The sequence below is a fragment of the Sarcophilus harrisii genome, chromosome 2, assembly GCF_902635505.1.
Source record: "Sarcophilus harrisii chromosome 2, mSarHar1.11, whole genome shotgun sequence".
Taxonomy (NCBI): Eukaryota; Metazoa; Chordata; class Mammalia; order Dasyuromorphia; family Dasyuridae; genus Sarcophilus; species Sarcophilus harrisii.
This window is the reverse complement of record NC_045427.1, coordinates 405,184,896-405,202,429: the sequence shown is the minus strand read 5'-3', so window position 1 is coordinate 405,202,429 and position 17,534 is coordinate 405,184,896. Positions and strand designations below refer to the sequence as shown.

General features: G+C 38.6%; 1 protein-coding gene across 1 annotated transcript in view; it reads right to left on the bottom strand.

Annotated features, from left to right (window-relative positions):
- DOCK2 (dedicator of cytokinesis 2) overlaps positions 1 to 17,534 on the bottom strand; it is a 486,757-nt gene that overhangs the window by 23,438 nt on the left and 445,785 nt on the right. Inside the window, exons 36-42 of the mRNA XM_012552398.3 lie at positions 15,964 to 16,004; positions 11,907 to 11,997; positions 10,863 to 10,982; positions 6,468 to 6,557; positions 4,988 to 5,092; positions 4,054 to 4,195; positions 495 to 576 (exon numbers count right to left, since the gene is read on the bottom strand). Coding sequence (XP_012407852.1) covers positions 495 to 576; positions 4,054 to 4,195; positions 4,988 to 5,092; positions 6,468 to 6,557; positions 10,863 to 10,982; positions 11,907 to 11,997; positions 15,964 to 16,004 — 671 coding nt within the window. The remainder of the gene's footprint in view (positions 1 to 494; positions 577 to 4,053; positions 4,196 to 4,987; positions 5,093 to 6,467; positions 6,558 to 10,862; positions 10,983 to 11,906; positions 11,998 to 15,963; positions 16,005 to 17,534) is intronic.

Below are 17,534 nucleotides of genomic sequence, written 5' to 3'. Positions count from 1 at the left end.
ATCCAAAGAATTCTGTTAGCCAATGTCTGTCTATATTTCCATTCTCTTTATGCCAGCAAAATCCCATACTGAGGTCACAACAGCAGCAGCTACCTTTTCCTCCCTCCTCCACGTGGAGTACCTGGTCAGAATGGCACTGCAGTGGGGCATCTGGCATCCTTTTCAGTTCAGCCTGACACATCTCTGAGTTCCAACCTATTAATTCAATCTTTGTTTATTGAGGATGTCTATACTGCACTGGGTGCCAGAATGCTGTTCTCCCTTGGTCGCAGCATTGGCCCATTTCAGGGAGAGCAGCTGAGGCTACTCTGGAAAACTCCCCTATGAAGGGGGAAAGAAGAGTAGGATCTCTTCAGGGAGAGCTGTTTCTGAGGGTGTTGGGGATCAGGGTGGAGAGACTGGAGGCACAAGCTGATGCTTCCTTGATCACTAGCCCAGAGAACAGGAAAGTAATCTCCTGCTTCCCTGTACAGAGCATAGAAAGAGAGGCTTACTTTATAATCTGGTCAGGAACAGGCTTGTTCTTGAATCTAGGATGTTCATCCAGAACAGGCTGAACTGTGAAGCACTGAATATCTGAATGATGCTGAGTTAAGGGCTTATAACCTCAGCAGCCACTGCTGAGACCCACACTTAACCAGGTGGAGCAGCGAGGTTCTTTCCTCACAACCATCCTCACAAAGTGGTTCTGAAGCAACCAAATCCAACCCACTTCCACCTCCTCACTGGCTGAGCACTGGACAGGCCAGTGCCTGTCAACCGGGATCTGAAAGCCCAACAGCAGCGACTCAGACCCCCATTAAAGTTTTCTGTCAGGTATCAGCAGGCAAAACACCAAAGGACTCAGCTCTGTCCGCTACCAAGAAGGAGCTTCTTCCTAGCCCCGAGTTGGCCAGAGGGAGATTTAATCAATTAACTAATTATCATCAGTTATAATTTAATTGATTTAATATTTTTTAGCAAAAAATACTTAATTATTTAAGCACAAGACATGCCAAGCAAGAGAATAGGGGACACCAGTAGTAGTCAGAGCCTCTTGCTTGCTTCTTTCCTGTGTCCATCCTCCTTCTTTCCTTGTTTAGCCCCTGACCTTCTTCCTCAGAATCCTTTATCTAAATAACAGAGTGTGGGGAAGGGAAAACGCTACCAGCTGGAAGTAATGGGGAAGGTGTAGAAAGTACCAACTGAGCTGACTTGGGAGGGAATTTCAGATTCCCAAGAGGTACAGGTGAAGTAATTCCAGTAATAAGGTTTTTGGCCTGTATTAAGGCCGGGAGAAAGAGTGGTACAGGTAAAAATTGATAGGAAGGCAAGCTGCCTGGATCATAGAGAGTTATGTATAATAAACATAGAAAGGTGGGTAGGAACTAGGTGACAAAAGGCTTTAAACATCAAGCAAAAGATTGTGCATTTGATCCTGCAGGAAACAGAGCTATTAGAATTCAGAGCTGCAGGCCTCACTTTTAGAATTAAAAAAAAAAAATACAGAATATATATTTTATACACAAATAATGTATAAAAATGAGAGGGTTAGCCTAAATTGACTCCTAACCTCCCTTCTGGCTCTAACAATCCAGGACTCTATGCATTGGATTATTTCTGATCAGAACAGAAGCAATTTTAAATATTAGAAGTTTTAACCAATGTTTTGGGGTTAAAAATCATGGTTTTTGTTCTTAGCAGGATTGTTCCTTTCTCTCTCTCCACCAGGGGCAATTAGCATAACTTCTTCCATAGACAGCTCCTTAGGAATGAATGAGTGGCTGTAATTTCAGAACAGCTGATGCGTCTATGCAAAGAAATATAGCTCTGGAGGCTGGAACTAGAAGGGCTGGGGAAAGATGAATTAGCAACAAAAAAGATCTCTTCCTTTTAAGTACTCAATTCACTCCCACCCCTTACCTCTTGGCCCTTCTTTTTAAAGGAAGAAGATAAGAAAAAACCGACATTTGGACAAGCTGTTTTAAAATCTTCTCATTAGAAAACACAATCGTTAAAAGGTTAAATGGCTGGTCAGTACAGCATTCTGGCCTCTCCAAATGTAAGGGTCTTACTTTGGATTACATTAGAAATATCAGATTTTCATTTGTAGCTGTCCCCTTCAGACCAGTGGCATTTTCCCTCTAAAGAATCAGACGTTCCAGAGTAGTGTAAGAATGAAGGGCAAAGAGACATAATGAAAAGGTTACAGATGAATATTTATCACTCTGAGGGAGAAAATATTTGGAATTAGGTTCAGGAGACTTGGCAGACCAGCCATGCAACTTGCCATTCATGTTTTAAGGACTTAACCTAATTTGTGCTTATGGGGAAGATGTTTGAAGACTGCCAGGGTAAATGCTATTTTTCTACTGGGTCCCTGCCTGACTGGGACTGTTTTATGTTTGCATTTATGGTGTACTTGTCATCATCACAAGTGGAACCTTTAGAATCTTCTGACCCCCCCACTCCACCCCTGCTCTTTTTCCTCTTCTCCCCATTTCACTCCACTGGCTGATGACCACATGCGACTTGGACTTCAAGGTGCCTTTGGACTTGGGCTTCTGTCTATCCTGGGCTTCCTTATAAGGATGCTGATGGCAATTTCTTATTCTAAAATGGTCTGCTGCTTGGTTCATGATTTATGGGGGATAACTGCAGTAGACAGACTGAGATCTATTGCCTAAATAAAAGGGGTGACTTGATGTGGTGGATAAAACACTGAATCAGGTAGAAACTAGAAGACCCAAGTTCTAGGACTGCTCCTGACAAGATTGGGCAAATCAAACCAGCTGTGTGACTTTGTTCTTACTGCTTCCCCTCAGTTTCCACATCTGTAAAAGGGGATAATGATACCAGTCCCATCTACTACAGGGAGTTGTCAGTAAGGATCAAAAAATATGTGATGTGTAGAAAGGGATTTGTACAGCATAAAATATTTTGTAAACTGCAAAGCACTGTGGAAGCACAAAGCAGTATTCCTCCAGCCATTATTGGTCCCTTTGTTATTGTTTGTTCAGCTCTACTTGATCGCTGTTGGGTTTTCTTGACAAAGATACTGAGTGGTTGGCCATTTTCTTTGCCAGCCCATTTTATAGATGAAGAAATTGAGGCAAATAGGGTTAAATGAGCTGCTCAGTGTCCCACAACCATAAGTGTATGAGACCAAATATGAAAACAGGTCTTCTTGGATAGGGAATAGAACCTTAACCCTGGAGTCAGGAGGATCCAGGGAAATCACGTAACTCCATTTGCCTCAATTTCTTCATCTGTAAAATGACCCAGACAAGGAAATGGCAAACTATTTTGGTATCTCTGTCAAGAAAATCCTAAATAAGGTCACATAGAGTGGAACACAACTGCAACTACTCCATAACAAAACTTTCTGAGTCCAAACTCCCTGAGTCACCTCGCTGTCCCCAAGGCAAATAGAAGTTAAATGATAATAGAGATTAAAATAATAGAGATCATGCAGCTAGTAAATGTCTTAGGCCAAATTTGAATTTGTGTTCCTGACTCCAGGCCCAGTGTTCTACCATTATACCACCTTGCTGCCCTAGCTTCCAGTGCCATCTCTTTGAAATTTTTTCTTTCTCCCTTTTGTAATTACTTTGTGTTACTTCTTTTCACTTTGTGTTTATTTACTTGAAAACATGTTTTATCTCCCAAGAAGAATGAAAGATCCTTGAAAGCAAGGACTGTTTCATTTTTTTTTCTTTGTATCCTGGACTCTTGATGTAGTTACTAAATATATAATATTAGCTTACAATTACATGGCACTTTTAAGTTTGCAAAGCATTTCCATATCTTATCTCAGTTAATCTCAAAATAATCCTAAGAGAGTACTATTATTAATAACTTCATCATACAGAGACTGAGAAAGGTTAGATGACATTCAGCTTCATATAGCTAGCAAGTATTTGAAGCGTATTCAAATCTGTCTTTCTGACATACATGTTGCCACACGGGTTCTTTCATGAAGTGGGTATAATTGCCTGCTACATGAGTAAATGAATGGATGAATGAATGAATAACTAGATCTGCCAGTTCATCTACCCTCCAGTGTAAGGATACGTTGGCCAGGAGAATTCTTTACATCATCCCCTGGGGCAGAAGTCGTGTTCATTTTCTCTGCATTGGGGAACTGGCTCATCAATTGGATTTGGAAATCCTCCCTCCGCTCATATTCCTTGCCACGGTAGATGAATACTTTGTTCTGTGGAGAAATGACATAACAATGTCTAAGATTACCATAATGACTTTTCCTTCAAGAAATTGTGGGCCCTTCTAAAATGAGATTGGATCTCTGCTCCTCTGAGGTCTTCTGATTTTCTATGCCTTGCTTACCAAAATAATTTCCCATAAATCCTATCTTCACTATGTCATGTTCCCACTAAGGAACTTACTCCCTATCATATCCAAACTAAACCTGGCACTAAAGACCCCTCATCAGTTGCACATGAGGCCCACCTTACAACCTACTTCTTTTGCTTTTGATTGACCTTCCTCTCTGCTGTTCACAAACCATTCTCTTTATTATAGTCTCTCTCTTTTTTTTTTTTTACTCATCTTATTCCTTATATGTAAAATACTCATTTGATATATCTCTGTTATCATCTCATGTACTTTCTCCAAGACTTGGCTCAACTCATTTTTTCTAAGAAGCTTTCCTGGTAAATTCCTTTATTTACCAATCACTTTCTCACTTGCTTTTCCACAGGCTAGATTCTGTGCTGCTTTATAACCATTCCCTAGATATTCCATTTGTCTTGGTATCTCCAATTAGATTGAAAGTTATTTGAGGGGAGGGGCCCTGCTTCTCCCTTCTCCCTCTAATATTCTATGCTTCTATTTTTTTTGTTGCCACCTGATGGCCCCCATGGTTGCTCATAACACCATATAGGCTCAGTTGGTGGCCACTGTCAAGGATGACTTTTTGGGAAGGTTGAGCTTAGTTTTCTACATTAGTCTATACTATGGATGCCAGAATCCACGCTCGTTCACTCACTCTCAGGAAGGAAGGGAAGCCCTGGCCATAATATCCAACAGCAAAGTAATCTGGTTTAGGCCGGAGGATTTTCATGATGTTTTCATAAAATTTTGCTTGTTGAATCTGAAGGAAGAAAAAACACAGATTAGCAATAAATAGACAGATGTGTGACAATAGCACATGAACTTGAAAATGATTGGAATCTTTTAAAAGAAGCCAACAAGATTTCAAGGATGTGTGCTTCCATCTGTATAAATGTGTACTAGTGGACAGAATATTGTGTTATATGCCTGTGGGTGAGTATGCATGCATATTAACAAGCATGTGTATGCCAAGAGCATTTATATGTCTGCTGCCTGTGTTTCTGCTTAAATTACATACCCTATAAAACCAAAATTATTCTGGAACAATAAACCACAGGAAAGGGAACTACTGGTCCTTTTCTTTATTTTTTTCAAAACTGTGACATTAATTACTTTCGAGAAACAGAATTGACTTTCTAAATAGAATAGAACACTGGAGGCTCTCTAGTTTCAAAAGGTTGAACAGAACTAGTTGGGGAGGGGAATACTGAACAAATGGAAAGTTACAGATTCCTAGATGAACTGGATTTAGAACTGGAAAGGACTATCCACATTTGGATAGTCCCCCCAAATGTGGGGGACTTACACCAACTCCCACATTTTAGAAATGGACCCAAAGAGGAAGTGACTCAGAAGTTCTCTAATCCAATCTCTTCTTCAGATAGAAGAGTACACCTGGAGTTCCACAAAAATGAATCAGGAGCCCAAAGTTTCATAAGTAAATGACCCAGGGTTCAAATCTAGGTCCCTCTGACTCATATTTTGGTGTCTTAATCCTATACTCTGGAACCTCTACAGAATGAGCAAGGCCCAATAAATCCTTGACTTTAGGAAAAGCAATGCAAACACTGAAGAGCAATATAGTAAGCAATACAAATCAATACAAAATAATAAGCAATACAAAAAGTAGTACCACAAGTCCTCTGCTTAAAATGAATGGAAGAAAGTTACAAGGGGAGCCAGAGGAAGGGTCCCACTATGATTTAAACAAAAATATATAGTTTTTCATTTTCATTTCATTGGCTTTGTGATTAAATATAACATTGAGTCTGTTTTGGCACATGGAAATGCAGCTCTGTTGGTACATGGAAACTTTTGATGTAGATATTATACTTAATATCCCATTAGAAAAACAATTCCTAATAGGTTTATTCAGAATAGCTCTTTTTTTTTTCCAAAATGACCCTTGTTAAGTAGAAAATTAAGGTTAATCATCATTTCTATTTCTTTCATCTTATTTTCTTACCTTTCCCCTAAGGGGGAAAAACAGATCTGAATGTTCACTAAAATTTCTGTCAAGCCCTTATTTTTCAATGGTTCAGGGGACAGATCAATATGACTCTTAGGCCAGGATACTGGCCAAGTCCTCCAAATGGGGTGTTTCAGTAGCTTTTTCACATGCATTCAAATCTTACCAGATTCTGGCTCAGGAGTTCATAATCAAACACTTGCATTTCATATTGTTCTGCCAACTCCTTGCACAGGGCGATGGCTTCTTCCCACATCTACAACACAGGCACAGAATCAAAAGTTAAGTGGACCCAGAAAGTTAGCTAAGCCCTGACCAGGGCTGGGGCCTTCAGCCTTATTGGTGTGCTCAGCATTCTCCTTATTAATATCTCTGCTGCTGTCACTGGCACTCAACTCATCAGATTTCCTCTGATTTAGACTTTCTAATAAAAGAAGGTTAATGTCAGGTGGCCCATAGAAGAGACTCCCCACGATGACAGCTTATTTATTTTACTTTGGACTGGACCTACCATTTCATTAATAACCTTTAATCAATGCAGATTAGTACCTAGTCTGCAAATAGAATCTTAGTTGCTTGGAGCACTTAGAAGTAAGAACTTCTCCAGGGTCACATAGGCAACATATCAGAGGTGAGACTTGAATTCAGGTCTTTTTATCTCTGAAACTTTCATTATATCCTATGTATCTCATATCTTAAGTGGAATCTGGATAGCACACTAGAGAGAGTACAAGGCTTGGAGTCAGGAAGACCCATCTTCATGAGTTCAAATCCAGCCTTAAACATTGATTAATTGTGTGATCTTGGGCAAGCCACTTAACCATATTTGTCTCAGTTCCCTCATCTGTAAAATGAACTGGAGAAGGAATGCCAGACCACTCCAATATCTTGGCCAAAGAAACATTACACAAATCATAATGGGACACAACTAAAAACAATTGAATAACAATACCTATTATTAACATGTAATATTAATTATAACATTATTAAACAACATTTAAATTTAATTTGTTTTAAAAATATTTGATGCCCACACTAAGCCTTTCCTATAAATATTATAATATATGGCATTGTATTATAATATTTTTATCATAAAATATCATAATCCCTATTTTATACATGACTGAACTGAGAGATAGAGAGATTAAATTATTTGTTTGCAAGATTATACAGCTATATATACAGCTATACAGACCTGGAATTGAGGGTCCAAGTTCTTCTGATTTCAAGCTAACTAACTTTCTACTATATTACATTGCTTATTACCAGTGAGGTTATGTGTGGAGTGGATGGATGTAAGCTAATAATATTTTAATTTAAGGAATCTAATAAAGTGACTGTGACCCAAAGAGAGATGATTTCTTAGCTCCTTCATTCTATGACCATTGACTTACAAAGATAGGGATTTTGATCTTTGAAAGTTTCCCAGCTTTAAATCCAGAAACCAGGTGCTGGTAAGAAGTCTTAGACTCCCAGTATAGGACATATATAGACTCTTCCTCCCTTACAGGAATCCAAATGGGGTTATATCCAATTACAAAATAGAAATACACTGAACTGGAGCTCTTGTAGCATGGGGGTGGGGTGGACAGAGGCTGGCAAACTATAGTGAGTGTTTTGAAGCAAAAATGCTCTCTCTGCACTGGTGTGAAAAAATAAATAAAACCATGTGCCAAGCAAAGGAGCCACAGCTGTAAACCTATGGACAGCTTAGTGGGCACCATAAAAATACTTTATGGATGAGAAGGAAACGAGTCAGCGTATGAAGCCAGGCTCCAATTTTCTGTTTAGCCAGAACATGAACCAAGCCCAAATCCCATGGGTCCAGAGAAAGAAAAAGATGAACCATCATTCTATCCCTGACCCTGAGCAAGAGAAGGGAAGGCAGAGGAGAAGGGTGTTTTCAATAGACCAAGAACCTCTCCATACAGAAGGGGAAGTTTGGATCTTGGGAAAGGAAGGATCTGTCCAAAGTCATATGGAAAGAGCATTGGAGTGAAGAAATGAGGAGGAAATGTTACAACAGAAACTGCACACTCTGGACCCAGGGAAGGCCTCTGCTTTGGCCTTTGGGAGACCTTCTCAGCAAAAATTCCTCATCTAACCAATAAGGAAGAGTTTATTTATTTCTCTACTGTGTACTCCGGTCTGTACTAAGCAACACAAGAATACAGAAGAATAAGACGGGCTCTTTGCCCTCAAAATGCTCAGCGTCTTGTCTGGGAGACAAGATCAGCAATGCAACCAATGAATATGATATGAGGCAGACTGTCATTAAGTGCTGTACCAAGAGCTAAAGGAACTCAGAAAGGGAAATCTTGGGGGGCTTAGAAAGACAGGGAACGCTTCCTGGGGAAGATGAGACTTAAACTGGATCTTGAAATCTAGGTGATATTTGGATGGGTTACTCCTGAAGGATTGCCTAAGACTGAAATCTGGAGCTCTCTTTTAGCAGCAAAACTAAGCACAGGATAAGTGCTTCAGAAATCCCTGTGTAGTTTCTGGGCAACCTTCTCCCTAGATAACAATAAAATAAATATGAAAATAAATACAGTTATAAAATTTGCCAAGCACTTTCCTTTATACAACGTTGTAAGAATAGATACCTTTCTTTTTGCAGCATTTAAAGGTTTTCAAAGTGTTTTACATGTAGCATTTTATTTGATTTTTGCAAAAACCCTGAGAGGTAAGATGAGAAAATGAAGAGGTACAGTAGACAGAGGGATGGATTTGCCTTCAGGAAGAACTGCATTTAAATCTGACTTCATGATCAAAGAATATAAAAGACAATTTTGAGAAAACCAATTCTATTCATATGAAAATATGCACTAAATCACTATTGATTAGAGAAATTGAGACAACTCTGAAGTATCACTACACACCTTTGAGAGTGACTAAGAAGAACAATAATGATAATGGATAATGATAAATGTGGAGGGAATATGTAAAAACTGGGACACTAAATCATTGTTGGTGGAGTTGTGAACTGATCCAGACATTTTGGAGAGCAATTTGGAGTTATGCCCCAAAAGGCTATTAAATTGTGCATACCCTACCCTTTGATCCACAAATAGACATTTGGGTCTGTATCTCAGAGATCACTAAAATGGATAATGTGCTAAATATGTTTGTAGCAGCCCTTTTTGTAATTGCAAGGAACTGGAAACCAAATGGATGCCCATCAGTTGGAAAATGGTTGAATAAGTTATGGCATATGTATGTTTCTTATAGAACAATAATATTCTATAACAATCAGCAGTGATTTCAGAAAGATCTGGAGAAACTTACATGAACTGATGCTAAGTGAAGTGAGTAGAACCAAGAGAATACTGTACACATCAACAAGATTATGCGATGATCAACTTTGATGGATATGGTTCTTTTCAATGATGATGTAATTCAGGCCAATTCCAAAACACTTGTCATGGAAAGAGCCATCTGCATCCAGAAAGATTACTGTACGAACTGAACATGGATTACAATATAGTATTTTCACCTTTTTTGTTGTTGTTTGCTTGCTTTTTTTTCTTTCTCATTTTTTCTTTTTGATCTTATTTTTCTTGTGCAACATGATAAATGTGGAAATATGTATAGAAGAATTACACATGTTTAACATATGTTGGATTACTTGCTGTCCAGGGAAGAGGGTAGTGGGAAAGAAGGGAGAATAATTTGGAACACAAGGATTTGCAAGGGAGAATGTTGAAAACTATCTTGGCATGTTTTTTGAAAATAAAAAGCTATTATTAAAAAAATAAATCTGGCTTCAGATACTAAATGGCCATGAAATCTTAGGCAAGTTACTTAATCTGTGTCTGACTTAGTTACCTCACTTATAAAATGGAAATTTTAACAGCTACCTTCCAGGGTTCTTGTGAGGATAAAATGAGAACATGAAAAAAGTGAGTTGTAAACCTTAAAGTACTTTATTTTGTTCAATTGTTTCAGTCATGTCTGACACTTCATGTCCCCATCTGGAGGTCATTTTCTTCAGCTCATTTTACATATGAGAAAACTGAGGCAAGTAAGACTAAGAGACTTGTCACACAGCTAGTTACTGCCTGAGGCTAGATTTGAACTTGACTTTTCCTGACTACAGAATTATTTACTTTGCTTCCTGCCCTAAAGTGCTACTAAGTGCAAGCTGTTATTCTCCTCATGCCACAGAGGATTAAACTGAGATTCATAAAAGTTAATCAACTTGCCTATAGTCATACAACTATTAAGGGTCAAAGGTGAGATCTTTCTGGTTCCAGATGCCAACACATACTATATTGTATCTTAGTAATACCAGTCTTATTAACATTTTCTAGATCAGAAAACTAAAAGTTAGAAAAAGCTGACTAATGTCCCAAAACTACTGATTGAGCTAGGGCTCAAACCCAGATCTTTGGACTCCAGCCCTAGCAGTTTTCCTCATTCAAAGGGTCCATCTGAGGTCCAACAATTTCTCTAAAAGCTGACTCCCTTCAAATAGAGCAAGACCTTCCCTCTGACAGGGAGTCATCCCTAGGAGGGCTGAAGAAGAGCAAAAGCTGGGTAGAGACTTCCAATGGGTTACCTTTCCCTTGTCAAAGTATCCTATGATTGTCTCATACAAACTCTCCTTCAGCTGCCGATGTGTCTGCGAATGCTGCAATCCCGCCTGCATGACCTGAGATGTACATTGCTCATCTGACCACTGCAAAGAAAGCACAGCAAATCAAATTGGTTCAGAAAGGAAGTCGAAGACATTCGTTTCCCAGGATCTCAGCTTCTTGCTGATTAAATGCAAAGAGTATCATCCTCCTCCCAGTCCTGTCCTCCTCCTCTTCTCCCACCCAACCCCTTCCTTCATCTCTGTTCCCCAGTGCCCTACTCGATCAATATTCTTCTGGTAACCTCAGGAGGCTTCTCCACGAGTGAACCCCCAAGTCTTCTGGCAGCAATCAACATATCTTGTCTGGTCAGTGGGAATATCGGATCAAAGGCAACTCAGCTTGTTTGAAAAATTGAAACTATGACATCAATGGTTAAAGATGAAGCCCTGGGCATGCCCCTCTCCTTGGTATTCTAAAACTACTCTGGTTGCAAATTTCCATCAGAGTTATTCTCTTTGAATTTTCTTTTGTGAAACATAACTGGGTGTTTCTTAAATAATGTTCATCAGCATTATTGACCAATTCAGAGCTTATGGTTGGAAGAGAATCACTCCAACATCATTAAGGACAAAGGGTCTTAAGAAGCCTAAAAAAAATCATTCTTTTAATATAATGATTTTCAAAAAAGAAAATAGAACAGCAGGCGCATGCTAATGATTTGTAGTTTAACACAGCTCAGATGTTACATAACTTTGAGCTTTTTGTTGTTATTTAATTATTACTGTTAACTATGAAGAGCCCTTTAAACTTAGATTTCACAATTCTAAAACTACCAGTTAATTCAGGGAGAAAAGAAAAAAAATAAGCTGTTCCATTTATGTGGAGCAAAATGCCTTCCTTCTGCTGCTTATTTGACTGATTGTTTTTTTCAATCTTCTAGGTGGATTGGATGTGACCTTGCTCTCTTTTGTTTTTAGACTCAGAGGGGATTTTAACCTTAAAAGTTACCTAGTGCAAGCTCTTACCTTGAGGAGCCAGGTATGTAGAAGAAGAGTGTAGGCAGCCTCGGTGTAATTCTCACAGTCCAAATGAAGGTCACGAAGTTTGTATAGATATCTGTTAATGAAAAGTGAGCTGGGTTAGAGCAGGTACAACTGGCCAAAAATATACCTGGTTGGGGTGGGTGGGTCTTAGACTGACCTCTCCACCACTACCTCAATGCCAATCAATGGTACTTCTAATAAAACCTTATTATTTAAGAGAGAAATGAAATGCCAAAGGCCCAATCTACAATCTACTTCCAATACTCAGCAGTTATCACTGAGAGAAAACAAAGACAGTCATGTTGCAAGGATTGAATATTTGGAAAGCAAATATAAAGGTTAAAGAAGGGCAACTGCATAGAATGATCCAAAAACCGTAAACTTCCTCTTTCAAGAGCTGAGTAATTTTCCAATCAGAATGAAATTAGGGAATTACATTTGAACAGTAGTTCTTGAACCACTATCCTTAGTTTAGCCCATTAACCACTTGCTCATCCTGCCAAGTTACTTTTTGATTGTGTAGTTCTGAGCCCTGAGACAGAAAAGATAATGGTATGAAAACGAGGACTGAAGAGCCTAAGGAATTTAAATAAATTAATGGAAAATAGAGCTTTATTAGATTAGTAGGAGAAGCTAAGGATCACAGGATCAAAGAATATGAATTTGGAAGGTATTTCTGAGATCAAGCGAGTACCATCTCTTTAAGGCATCCCTGACAAGTGGTGAGATAACCTTATTTGAATATTTGCAGTAAAAGGGAACTCACCACCTCCTGGGGAAATCTTGAACAGCCAATTGTCTGGATGTTGATGTGTTGAGAAAAATATATATTAAAAAAAAACCTGTTGCCTTTTTTTGTTAGTCTTAATTTTAATTTAAATCTAAAGCTAGAAGGCAACTCAAAGACCATTTAGTTCAACCCCTCACTTTACAGATAAGAGAAGTAAGGCCTAGATAAGTTAAGTTATTTGCTCAAGTTCCCATGGGCAGTAAGTGACAGGAGCAAGGTCTAAACAAACACAGGTCACCTCATTCCAAAACTATTTCTTCCCTATTGTATTTATTTGAATAAATTTATTCTTTTTTACATGACAAAATTTCAGATTCAAATCCTCTTCCAAAGTCTTCTCTAGGCTAAACATTCCTTCACTTCCTTCAGTTGTTTCTTATTTTATAAGCATATCTTGGGAGATCATCATAACTGGATTTTAAAATCACAATGGATAACCAAATCCTCCCACAAATTGACTGTTGGTAGAACATCAGTTATATAGACAATTTGGATGGATGTAGCCATTTGTTTTTTGTTCTTAGGGGTATTCATTGGAGTTTACATTCAGTAATATGGGCAGAGGGTAAATGCTTAATGAGATGCCTTCAATTACTTCAGTCCAGTGGAGACAGCAATATCAACAAAGCTAATGAGGCTCATGGGAATATGACCTTAGATCACCTTTCTTCCTGAGACAAGGAGATATTTAATAGGAAAAATTCTAGACTAGAGTTACCTCTCTTATGCAAACAAAAACAATAACAAGACACACATATGTATATGTGTGTCCATATGTTATTTTTATCTACTTATTCTTTTTGCATATATACACACATATATATATATATATATATATATATATACACACACACATAGACAGAATACAGTCTCCTCCCCCAAAGAGCTAATATTCTAAAAAGAAAGAAAACACATAAAAGAATATAGATAGGCAAGAGAGGTTAAAAAAAAGATCTGATGGGGAGATTGGAAGGAAATGGTATGGTAGACTGATTATCTAGATAGGTAATAAACTCACCTACAAGAATTTTGGAAGAGCTGAGATTAATAACAATAATAGAGATGGTAAAGATACTGAAGTAGTTTGGCATTTTCTTCTCCAGCTCATTTTACAGAAGAGGAAACTGAGGAAGAATTAAGTGACTTGCCCAGGGTCATACAGCTAGTAGGTATCTGAGGTTAGATTTAAATTCAGATCCTCCTGACTCCAGGACTGGTGTTTTATCCACTGAGCCACCTAGCTGCCCAAGAACTTTTCAGAATTTTAGTTCCACTACAAGTTTTTCCCATAATAATTCCATAAATCAGCTAATGGAAAGAATATTTGTTCATTTTACAAATGAGAAGACTAATCCCCAGAGAGATCTACACTCACACAACCAGTGCCAGAGCCAGGAAATGAGTCCATGGATTCTGGGTCTGAGTGCAGCATTCCTATTCCCTCTTTTTTTGTCATGAAGTTAAAAGTAAAACTTTTTTTTTAAGGGGGAAGGGAATTATTTAATGATTTCAGAGAGAGCAGAACAGGAGAAAAAATGAAAACCTGTGGCTTCTCATAGGTGATATGAAAAAGGAAAACTAAAAGGTTGGAAGGAAAGATAATGACAGTGAAGGATTATTTGAAGAAAGACACTTAAAAGAACTATTTGGGGGACACATTTATAGAATTTAACCATAAAGAGCCTTTGTAAAGGACTGGGATTTGGGATTTTAGAAAAGCACACGTGTATATACATGTGTGTGAACTGCCAATAGATCTCTATTAAAAAAAATCAGACTTTTAAATGATAATTATGAGAGTTCACTTTCAGAGCACTTTACAAATTATACGTTTCCTTGTCTCAGTTTTATTAACCTAATTTGCACCAGGTAACTAGAGGTTTGCTTACAGGTGCTAAATTAAGAGGGCACAGCCAACACAATGCACATGAAACAGAGGAAAAAAGCTTACTCTCTAGTCAAAAAAAAAAAAAAAAGAAGGAAGCTATAAAAAGGATAGCAGCTGGTAAATCCTAACCCTAACTCTGCCCTAAAGTTAAAATGAAGCAGTTTCATGCTAATTTCTCAGTCTCCGTGTGCCTCCAACAGGTTAATATCCCTCACCTGAGAGTGTTTTCCTGCTTCTGATTTTATTATTTCATTCATGATTTCATTATTCTGAGAGAGACTGTGATACTGCCCTAAATAATCAAATTCCTAGGTACAGTTCTGTTCATTTCATAGATGAGGCAAATACTACAAAATATGAAATTAATTTTCCTTTAGTTGTTTTCAGTTGCATTTTATTCTTTGTGACCCATTTGAAATTTTCTTGTTAAAGATCATGGAGTGGCTTGCCATTTTCTTCTCCAGCTCATTTTCATAGATGAGGAAACTGAGGAAAGTCTGGTTAAGTGACTTGCTGAGGGTTACATGGCCAGTTAAGTGTCTAGAGGCCAGATTTGAACTCAGAAAGAAGAATCTTCCTGACTCTAGGTCCAGCCTTCACTGTGCTAAGATATAAAGTCCTTTGCCCAGAGTTTCAAGACCAGCAAATGTTAGAGCTGGAAATAAAAATGGAACCTAGTTCTTTTGACCAAGTCCAGTCAGGGTTCTTGGAATTCCAAGTTTAGCTTTCATTCTCTGGGATTTCACTGCCCAATTCTGGGCCCCCAAAAGAATTTCCTGTCCTAAACCCACTGGCCCTAGAAATGTTCCCTGGGAGATTTTTTCCCTTCATGGTCTCACTGGACAATGGCCTATGCTGCTTATGTCTTGCATAATTAATGCAGAATAAATTCAGTATCCTGCTCCCTCATGCCCAATCCTGTTCCTCAGTGTGAACCCAATCAACTAAATGGTTAGCACACCAGGTATTTCCTTTAAATGAAAGTCCAAAGGGTTGACACAGCAGAAAAGGATTTAGCTTATAATTTAACAGCCCATGGTGTGTTCCATGTTTAGCATCTTCTCTTGTCTACCAGATTCTGTCACCTGTAAAGGATTTCTCCTGTCATTACAGAGGTAGTTTTCTATAATTAGAATCAGCTACATTTTATTTTTTTAGATATGTGAATAGGGAAGAAATGCTTCCTCTAAGAATATCTTGTGCACATCCTTATGCACAAGGCCCACAGGATGATCCTAGGACAAGGAATTTTGGGCTGGTCAGGAATGGTATACCCAAGTCAGACTGATAAAGCAATCTAAACCCAACACCCATCAATGAAACCAGAACCTAGCATAGAGTCTCAAGGCTAATGGTCTTACCTTATGTACATTTCCTCTCGGTTGTTATCTTTGTAGAAATTCTATTTGAGAGAAAAACAAAAGTGATTGAGACTTTAAACTTTGCCTGCATCAGTGGGCCTGATATAAGAGAGCCTTACCCTCCTGAACTTCCCCCACAGCTTGCCCTCACTGCCCAACTGCCTCCCAGGACTCTGCTGTCTAGGAGCTTTCAAGGTAAGCAAAGGAGGAAGTTCCAACCTTGGGATTTGGGTGGTGAGGATGAGTTATCTCTGAGGCTTGTCTAAGGATTTGTCTTCACTGAGATAGTCCAAGGAATCACATCCATTATATAATATTCTGCTCTTAGCATAGAGACAATGACCACCCAAAGCACTTAGGAATTAGAAGAGTTACATTTGAGAAACCTTCATTTAGGTCCTCTCATTCACAGGATTATAGATTTATAGCTCTAACTCTTCTCACTTTAAAGAGACTTATAGAAATTAATGAGATGCTCATGGTCATATAAGCCAGGACCAAAGCTCCAAATCTAGCGAGCTTTACCATTCTGCCACCTATTCAAAAATAAACAAAACTTTGGGTTTAATTGAATTTAGGGTCATTTGATCATAAAACACTAGAAGTGGAAAAAAAATCTTAAGATCCAACTCCCTCATTTATAGATGAGGAAACAGACTCGGTTATTGGGCTAAAATGATCTGCCCATAAGAGGTCATTTGTAACAGACAGTGTTTGAACCCAGACCTTCTGGTTGCTAATCCAGTATTCTTTCCAGTATAGAATTTGTCAATCTTTATTTGGATTCTGATTCAGGAATAGGATAATAAGATTGAAAAGAACTTCCAGGCCATTTAGAATAAAGGTTTTATTGTACAGATGAGGAAACTAGCCCAGATAGAGGCAATTTCCTGAGGTCATGCAGATTCAGGCTATACTCTTCAATCTCTCAGTACAAATTTAAAATGAGAAAGACTTGCATGAGCATAAAAACCTGGGAATGTTTATAACTACTCTGTCCTTAAAAAACAGAAATCATTAAGTTCCAAGGAGCCAGTCATTCTGTCCATATATGAGGAAAACTAGAATCATCAGAAGAGTTTCTCAGTGAGGTCTTCCAATACTCAAAATTCTCACTAGGTTCTCTATGGCACCTGAAACATTAGCCAGGTTCTCCACAGGAAGATTCCCAGCACCTGATGCCTTTACTGGGTTCTCTATTATTAGTTCTCCCAAAGCTTCAGCTGTATTCTCCACAGCAAGGTTCTCTCACCCCTGAAGTTTTATTTGGGTGCTCCAAAATAAGCTTCCTACTACCTGAAGTCTTCAGGTACTACCTGCAGATGAGTTCTCTATGGTAAAGTTCTCAAAATCTAATGCCCTTACCAAGTTCTCCACAGTAAGGTCCCTCAATACCTGAAGCCTAAGGGAAAGTTTCCCAGCATCTAAAGCTTTAGCTAGGTCCTCCACAGTAAGGTCCCCTAGTACTTGAAGCCTCAGAAAGGTTCCCCACAGGAAAGTTCCCCAGCACTTGCAGCTTTAGTTGGGTTCTCCACAGTAAAGTTCCCTAGCATCTGAAGCCTCAGCTGGGT